At 40.3% G+C, this 9,442-nt stretch overlaps 1 protein-coding gene across 1 annotated transcript; it reads left to right on the forward strand.

The window, feature by feature from the left end:
* Positions 1 to 3,306: 3,306 nt before the first annotated feature.
* Positions 3,307 to 3,645, forward strand: LOC132002134 (cornifin-A-like). The gene is made up of 2 exons (XM_059377128.1): positions 3,307 to 3,427; positions 3,500 to 3,645. Exons 1-2 carry the CDS (start codon positions 3,307 to 3,309, stop codon positions 3,643 to 3,645), a joined length of 267 nt encoding a protein of 88 aa, XP_059233111.1.
* The last annotated feature ends 5,797 nt before the right edge of the window (positions 3,646 to 9,442 follow it).

Consider the following 9,442-nt stretch of genomic DNA (forward strand, 5'->3'; position numbering starts at 1 on the left):
GAGACAGAGAGAAAGAGAGAGAAGAAAACAATGGGAGGTGCTGAATATGCCTATGTTCTTGATTGTGGTGATGGTATCACAGGTGTTTGCAATGTCCAAATTAATTTAACTGTACTTATTAAATATGAAAAAAAATTTTCTCAGAGGGGTTTTCTCTGGGTTTGAAAGAGAGAAGAATTAACTATCAGTTATGGGGAAATGTAGCCATGATGCATTAACTCTTCAAGCCTGCACTTCTCAAATGCTTTGAAAATTCCCACAAACATCTCATGCTGTGGCATCCTGGAATACAAGATCAGGAGAGGACCGAATCCAAGAGAATGTGTGGGAATGGTCAATGAAGACATGACTGGCAAAGGAGCAAGATCCAAACTGAAAGTGTTTAAAGGTACCCAATGCCACCCACATACATATCGGTCCAAACCAAGGCCCAGGTAACTGATGTGGGGAGAGTAGCCTCTTCTGCTACAGGAAAAGGGGCCTAGATCAAGGTACCTCAAGAAGTGGGACTCACCATTAGAAGTAATGTGATTCATACTCTCTACAGTAGAGTATATTTCCTTAGTAGAAGTAGCACTAGTGAAGAAATCAGCTTCTGTCAAGAGTAGAAGGAGCCTTATCACCCAGCCACTGACTGCTTGTCCAAACAAATAGGAATACTAGGGTTCTAAGCTCTTAGTTCTAGAGGCTGATCTCAGAAAGGTCTTTGTTATTTAGAATGAATAAGACATGGTTAGGACAATGGAGGAGAGAACCCACCCAAGAAAGAAAGGCAAGAAATAAAAGATTTCTTCTAGAACCAAGGTCCATAATCAATATAGCACACAAGAAAGATCCAGATTCATAAAGAGGTCAATAAAGAGATTTTTTTCTGGAGCTAAGAATTCTAGCTGGAGCAGCAAATTTGCCAAGAAGTGGTTTGGTTGAGGAGAGGGATAGAGACTCACCCTAGGGGATGGCTAATGTGATACTAGAGACTAGGGCCTAGGTGTGACAGTAACACTGGCACCAGCCTAGAGGCAGCTGGCTGGTTAAACACTAGTAGAGAAGGAAGAACATGGGTAGGAAGAAAGCAGGAAGCAAAGATGATGAGCCATGCCATGAGGCTTGGCATAAGATAAATCATTTTCAAGAAGTCACTTTATGGTTGTCAAAGCAATATATAGACATCTCTCTAAAGTAATCCACTTTTCTCTCTCTCTTCTTATTTTTCCTTCCTTTCCTCCCTTCCTTTCACCCTTCTGTAAACCTGCACATCAATCAGGGAAAACAATAGTTGTCCACTGCCTGGGTTTTCTCAGTATTTGCTCTATCTTCCAAACAGCATATGAAAATAAAGTACAAGTAGGGTTTTGGGAACTGGTGGAAGGAGCTCATGGTGGAGGCTATGCCTGAGGGCCCAGGTTCATGGAAGATAGTACAGAGACAGAACAATGGGAAGGGAGGAGCTATCCACATACCTGAGTTGTAAGGATGTTTGGATTTTCCAAGGGTCATGCCTAACAAAAGATTTTTGCTTTGAGATCAGCTCTGGATTAGTGACCTCCATTTCATCTTATCCTGATTAGAGGATATAGATGGTGTATGAATTCAGACAATCAGAGCTCTCTTGTTCCTGTGTTGCCTCCAGAGCAGGGAGATCCCATATTCAAGGTTATGCCCCATGGTGGACAGATCCAGTCAATCCTGACTGCCCAACCCCAGTGACATCTACTACCTGTGGCCAACATGGCATCTGAAGAGTCTCGCAGAGTGAAGCATTTCTGTTTTAACCTTTCCGGTCCTGTCCCAGAGCTGGATTAACTGAGAGAGGAAGAACATGAGATGATTCACTTATTGCCACCCTTCATGGTTTCCCAGAAGAACCAGTAGTGCCTGCTATTCATTTCAACATTAATTTAGAACAAGATTAAAATGCACAACAGAATTAATCTGAGCTAAATATCAAGGTCCTGCCCAAGAGACCTGGTTATTTCTGTTCTCAGAAGCCTAGAACTTTCACCTGATTTAACTCATCTCCACCCAAGAATCCTGTTACCCATAACAACCTCACCACAAAGGGTGGACAGTGAGGACAGGCTCAAGTGACATCATTGTCAAACAATAGGTGCCAAAAAAATGTTAAGCTAGAGATTTTTATTACAAAAGCTGGAATGAAGATAGAGTAGGCCTAAAAAAAATCTCACTTCCCTGAGGTAAGGATCATATTCTGTATAAAGAGCCAGCTGTCCAGAGACTCCCCATCCCCACCAGACTTAAGAAGACTGTCAGCTCAAACTTCTCTGCATGGCTGGTGAGTCTCTCTACTTGGATTTTCTCATTATTTGCTTGATGGTATTTTATTTTTATTGGGATCTCTTTGCCATGCTAGGATATATACTTTAAATATAATGCATTTTGTGTTTAAGATGACTTGATAGATCTTTTTTGACTTCTCATTCAGACCACTGTGGAACTTGGGGTTGGAAAGAAGAGTGGATTCTGTTTAACATATGTTCAATTAGCAGGTGGATATGAACTACAACCCATGCCCAGGCACTTGTAGTGACATTTTAATACTCCCTTTAGTAACTCTTGAAAATTTGCAATATTAAAGGCAATTTAGATATTTAAAAGATATGATTTTATTTACTCCATGAACCTACAATCCATCAGAGAGCATAATACACAGGCATAATTTGCAAACATAGTGCATGGAAATAATTAGCAGGTATTGTAGTGTGGCAAAATGAAGAAGATGATTTGGCAGAGAGTGTCTAGGAGGAGAGCTGTAATGGGTGAGCATGTGTGGACAAGCAGAGATAGAATGGAAAACCTCCCAGAAACCAGGCATGATGAAGATTATGTGAACAAAGGATCATAGATGGGATCATGTGGGCTTGAGGAGATTTGTAGAGAATTTTTCTATGATAGCTAAGGCACCCTATGTAGACATGAAAGCAGACTCCAGACCTTTGACTTTATTACCTTTTCGTATTATTCAAAACCTGGGACCTCCTTTCAATCCTAGGTGCTGGCCATTGTGTTGTGTTGCTAATGTAGATTTTCAGGATTAACAGGAGAAAAGGAAGCATAGAGAAAAACTACTTCCATGGAGCAACGTAAATTACCTGTAAACTTCTCCTGAAAGAGCATAAGAACCACCAAAGTTTCCTTCAATCTCAAAAGCAGGGAAACTGAAAGAAAGAGAGACTCTTGTTTCTGAAGGGGCATGAAATAAGATATATTCTCATTGAACTTGGCTTCTTTGTTTTTACCAAACAACCGAGTTGGTTTTCTGTCTATAGGTCCAGACTCCTGTGAAGCATGAGTTCCCAGCAGCAGAAGCAGCCCTGCACCCCTCCTCCTCCACCCCAACAGAAGCAGGTGAAACAGCCCTGCCAGGTTCCACCCCACGATCCATTTGTTCCCATTACCAAGGAGCCATGCAACACCAAGTTACCACAACCTGGGAATACCAAACTTCCTGAACCAAGCTGCTCCAAGTATCCTGAACCAGGCCATCCCACAGTTCCTGAGCCAGGTCACACCAAGTTCCCTGAGCCAGCCCACACTAAGGTCCCTCAGCCTGGCCAAACCAAGGTAAAAGAGCCTAGTCCCTCAACCATTATTCCAGGCTCAAGCCAGAAGACCAAGCAGAACTGATGTGGTTCACAGCCATGTTCTTGAGGAACCATGCCCTTGAGGCGATATCCCCTTGAGTTGCTGACCGCTGGATGATGACTACCTTCTCCCCTTCTGCTTTTGTGTCTTCATTGCATAGATTTTATAATCAGTATATTCTCACCCTGACTCATAGTTTCTCTCTTATTTGCATCATAAAAATATATGATATGACACTTTCCTTTATGTACTCTGAGAAATCCTCTGTACCCCTGAATTATGCAGAAGGCCTTTGTGGCTTTGCTAATCCTCAGTTGCTCAGGATTCATCTGAAGAGGCAATCTGGATTGGAAGAATGCATGTTTCCTTCTCTGCTCCCATTAAATAACTTTTTTTTAAATTTTTTATTTTTTATAAACATATATTTTTATCCCCAGGGGTACAGGTCTGTGAATCGCCAGGTTTACACACTTCACAGCACTCACCAAAGCACATACCCTCCCCATTAAATAACTTTTAATTTCACTCTTGACTGTTTGTATCATTGGCTAAATCTGTCCTTTCTTCATTCTACCATTGTGAGTAGGACCTATAGACAAAGAAGTTAGTGTAGACATCATCTATCTAATTGTGGTAATGTGTCCTGCTATGAGCGTGCATGTGGTTATATTTAAGGGCATCCCTGCAATGACAATAGATGTTTCATAATGGAACCCAAAGGCTATCATTCTGGGCAGCCACACCTGGAACAGGGCTCTCTTCTGGTACTGGACTGTCATGCCTTAGTTCCAATGGAGCCTTCTTCAAGCTACCTCTCATCCTGAATACCCTACCCTAAGGCTTCTGTTTATTCTCCCCAAATTACTCCTACATATATGAACCTGATACTCTGGTTTTCTTCACACATTTTACCTTCCACATACCTAGCACATGCAGACACAGTCAAAATGAGGTACATTCATTATAAATAACCACACATTCACAGAATCACCCACACAGTTTCCAGCCTTATTAGCTCAGATAAGGTTATCTTTTGCTGGGGACCCACTGTGTATAGCCAGGCCTGAACCTATACCAGGAAAAGGGATGGGAGGAAACACAGCCTTGGAGAATTTGCATTCTTCTTAAGGTGGGGAAGTATTCACGCCGTTCTCATATAAATACACCTAAAACTACATGCACATGCCCAAGCACACATACACTTTATACCCGCAATAGTATCTCTCCCAAAAATAACCCAGAGGAAGCTATTCATTAAGTGATTAGGAAAAGAGGGGATTAATTAATATAGGATTACAAGTAGGTATCCATGATCCAAGTGAGATAGATAATCAGCCATGAACTGGCAGAGCAAGGTCATTAAGCTATAAAATGTCAGAAGTGAAAAAAGACCTAAATGTTACCTGCCATGTCCCCTGCATTTCAAGATAAAGAAATTGGCATCCAGAAAGGAGAAGATTAATTAAGATCAACCAGAAACTATTTCTGAAGCACACAGAGTCTTGTTCTCCGGATTTCTAGGTCTTATCTCTCCTTCTTCTTAGTCTTGATTTCAAGGTTTACATGTCTTTGTTGAGTGGGTCTGGGATATTAGGGATCTATTTTTTCAATGAGTGTAGTTAGCATATATTTTCATTGTCATTGATATTGGTCACTGGGGAGTGAATCTCATTTTTCAAATTTTTTAAAAGATTTTTTCAATTTATTTAAGAGAGAGAGATAGTGAGAGAGAGCATGAGTGGGGAGGAGGGGTAGGAGACTCCTGCTAAGCAGGGAGCCCAACACTGGACTTAATCCCAGGACCCTGAGATCATGAACTGAGCCAAAGGCAGATACTTAACCGACTGAACCACCCAGGCACCCCATGAATCCAATGTATTGACAAAGCAGGTGTAAGGCAGGTGACAATGGAATCTGAGTGGTGCACAAGGGCTCCAGGTAGAGTTGGCATGGACTCAGAAATATTTGAGAATGTAAGACAGAAGTTGTCCCAATATGTCATTACAAGGTGACAAGTAGTTGTCAAACTGGTAGCAGTGAATGATGTTACTTAGGTCTGTAAGGTTTGCATCTTTGAGGTGGCTTCATGTCACTGCTGATTTAAGTGGTGGAAGTGCTCAGGGCCACTCATAATTAAACAAGCTAATCCCAAGTAGGGAAATGGGCTCTACAACACACAACCTTTATGAATATAGTTGAAACATCCTAAAGAAAAGTTCAGTAGGGAAGAATCAAAAGGTTTGAAGATCACCTGACTCTTGAGCCACTGATTTTATTCCAAGAATTCATGTTTAGGAAATATTTATGCATGTACACAAAGATTTTGTACATTAGGATACTCACTTCAGCATTGTATCTAATAGAAAAATGTTGATAACTATTAATAGGTAATAATTTCAATAATCGATGAGTGTCTATGTATTGGGATTGTACAGCAGCCATTAAAAAGAATTGTTGTAGAAGAATGGTTAGACTTTTTTTTTTTAAGATTTTATTTATTTATTTGACAGAGAGAAAGAGAGAGAGAGAGATCACAAGTAGGCAGAGCAGCAGGTAGGGTGGGGGGAAGCAGGCTCTCTGGTGAGTAGAGAGCCCAATGTGGGGCTTAATTCCAGTACCCTGAGACCATGACCTGAGCTGAAGGCAGAGGCTTAACCCACTGAGCCACCCAGGTGCCCCGAAGAATGGTTAGTCTTATTGGAAAATATTCAGATTATACTAATAATGCAAGCAGACCCCAAACAATAGAAACAAAAGAAGAGTCTTTTAATAATGTATATATGTGTGGATTTATAGAAAAAAAATACTTTAGCACTAAATACAGTAACATATAACTTGTTATTTCTGGTTGCTTGTATGAGTGTTTCTTCTTTCTTTCTTTTTCTTTCTCTCTCTCTCTCTTTCTCTTTCTCCTTTTTTGAATAGCTCTGTTTTTTCTACACTATACATTATATAATGTTATTTTATTGTTTTTAAAGCTTTCTGCCATGATATTAAAAAATATAGGAGTCAGTTAAAATGTTGCTTACTAGAGAAACTGTATGTCCTGCCCATCCAGAACATTCCTGAGGCACTGCAGCCCAAGGGCGGAGGTTCCTTGTTGGAGTAGCCATGGTATCTCTTCTCCCTACCTCAGTTCCCCATCTTCTGGTAGGGAGCCTGGGTACTCCAATAACCCCCCTCACACTCACAGCCCCCGTCAGCCCCATCTGACTTACACAGATGATGCCAGTCAAGTGTTAAAGGAGGATTTGTCCCCTTCCTATTGCACATTCTTGTCTTCCCTCAGTTGTTCTTCTCTTGTTCTGGCAAAATTGTTCCCCATTGGACTATTTCAGTGTAAAGAAATTGAGGTCCAAACTATGCATAGTTTGGCAAACTTCAGGCCTATAGCTTGGTTGCTCATGTTGACTGTGCAGATAAAAAAATGCATATTTGATTTCTTTTTGTGGTTCTTCCTTGTTTTTCTCACCTTCACTTCCCTTTGTTCTACCAGAACTATGCTCTTCATAACTTTTTTTTTTCATTTATTTATTTTCAGCATAACAGTATCATTATTTTTTTCACCACACCCAGTGTTCCATGCAATCCTTGCCCTCTATAATACCCACCACCTGGTACCCCGACCTCCCCCCCCCCCCGCCACTTCAAACCCCTCAGATTGTTTTTCAGAGTTCATAGTCTCTCATGATTCACCTCCCCTTCCAATTTACCCCAACTCCCTTCTCCTCTATAACTCCCCACGCACTCCATGCTTTGTGTTATGTTCCACAAATAAGGGAAACCATACGATAATTGACTCTCTCTGCTTGACTGATTTCACTCAGCATCATCTCTTCCAGTCCCATCCATGTTGCTACAAAAGTTGGGTATTCGTCCTTTCTGATGGAGGCATAATACTCCATAGTGTATATGGATCGCATCTTCCTTATCCATTCATCCATTGAAGAGCATCTTGGTTCTTTCCAGACCTGTCCACAGAGACCTGGCAAGCCAGAAAGGGCTGACAAGATATATTCAGGGCATTGCCCTCCATAACTTTTAAAAATATATTCTTCCAAAAAAAAAAAAATAGATTCTTCCTGGCTCAGATAGAAAGTGGTGATTGAACAAGTTCTCTGTACTTATACATCTCTGATTCAAAAAAGAATCATTTCTGGGTTTTTAGGTCAACCACTTTTTAATTTATTCTTTACTGAACCCTAGCTTAATTTTCTCAATTTCCCCCTCTTCTGTCTATTCTATTTTGTGTTTTTATATTGGGCACCCCTCCCATCCCTACTACCCCTACTCCCCCCGAACCAAGCAGCCTGTCTAGGCTTTGGGGTTTATTGTGCTCATTTGACCCTTGACATGTTTTCAGGCACAGCTGTCAGGGCCAAACTACCCTAATTGTCTCCTCTAAGGCTCTTATCACATCCTGAACTCTGGATTACACCTGACCTCTCTTCACTGTGAGTATTTTAAGGGCAGGAACACTCTGCCCTGTTTAGGGCTGTCAACTCAGGGCCCAGCCTGCCACCTGCCAAATAGTGGGATCATATCTAATATCTGGTGAGATGGTGAATGGCTTATATTTTCACCAAATGATGATGTGAATTTGCAGGGAACCTTATAAACCTTGATCCTGGATAACTCCTGTCCTCCGGTAAGGGCTTGAGTCTGAACTATGCCAACCCCATTCTGCTCCTACATCTAAAACAGCAAGACTCAGAACTACAAACCACCCACTCTTTCCCATCTGTACCTACAATACTTTTGGAAAAATGGATTCGGTATCTTCTAGAACACTGGGAGCAACCTGTGGGCAAGCTTGTCTCCCCCAAATCTCCTTAGAGGTCCCCTCTCCATTAGAGTCAGTCCACTTCCCATGTAAATTTCATAAGGACAATAGGGGTTTAAGAATAAAAGACCTGAGGGCACCTGGGTGGCTCAGTGAGTTAAGCCTCTGCTTTTGGCTCAGGTCATGATCTCAGCTTTCTGGGATCGAGCCCTACATCAGGCTCTCTGCTCAGCGGGAAGACTGCTTCTCCCTCTCTCTTTGCCTACCTCTCTGCCTACTTGTGATCTCTCTCTCTGTGTCAAATAAATAAATAAAATTTTAAAAAATAGAAGACCCAGACCACTACCCCCATGAAGAATTATGAGAAATATGGTAGAATTTTCTAAAGGTATGGCACATAAGATATAATGATTTTATATAGTACATTAACTCATTTTTATGAAATGTAAGTTGTAGTTTTATTTTTCTATGACTTTTCAAATATTTATCCATTTTCATTAAGATTAATAAATTTTAAAGAGATCTATGAACATTTTGTTATAAATCAGCCAATGATGATACTTTTCTCATGCCCCTTCTACCTGGATCTATTACTTAAAAATGAAAAAAATCAATTTGAAAATCCTTAAAGCTATAGTCCTTATAATAATTCTTATTTAGTTAATATCTCTTACTATATCCTAGTAGGCCATGTGTCTACCACTGAAACAAAGAAACAAATAATAATTTATTTTAAAAGAGCATTTAACAAATAAAATTTATTATCTCCATGTTATTTGTCAGGGTAGGCTTTCCTCTATGACAAAAAACCAAACCAAAACAAAACAAAAACACCAAAACGTCCATGACTTCATATAATGGTATTTTGTTTTTCATAAATTACTCTAAAAAACCCTACCATCCTTCAAATAATATGCAATTAAAGAGCAATAATCAAAACAAAAATTATAAATAAAAATATTTGTGTAACTATTGTAAATAAATAAATAAATAAATAAATGTGGATAGGAAGAATGTCATACTCCTTCCCTTCCATGTCTCAAAACCTCAGGGTCA

This window comes from Mustela nigripes, chromosome 14 (assembly GCF_022355385.1).
Source record: "Mustela nigripes isolate SB6536 chromosome 14, MUSNIG.SB6536, whole genome shotgun sequence".
Classification (NCBI taxonomy): domain Eukaryota; kingdom Metazoa; phylum Chordata; class Mammalia; order Carnivora; family Mustelidae; genus Mustela; species Mustela nigripes.

Bases quoted from the DNA above. Each gene is read 5' to 3' on its own strand.
- LOC132002134 (XM_059377128.1), top strand. From the start codon at position 3,307: ATGAGTTCCCAGCAGCAGAAGCAGCCCTGCACCCCTCCTCCTCCACCC. The intron at 3,428-3,499 runs GCAACACCAAGT...ATCCTGAACCAG, and splicing joins TCCCATTACCAAGGAGCCAT to GCCATCCCACAGTTCCTGAG.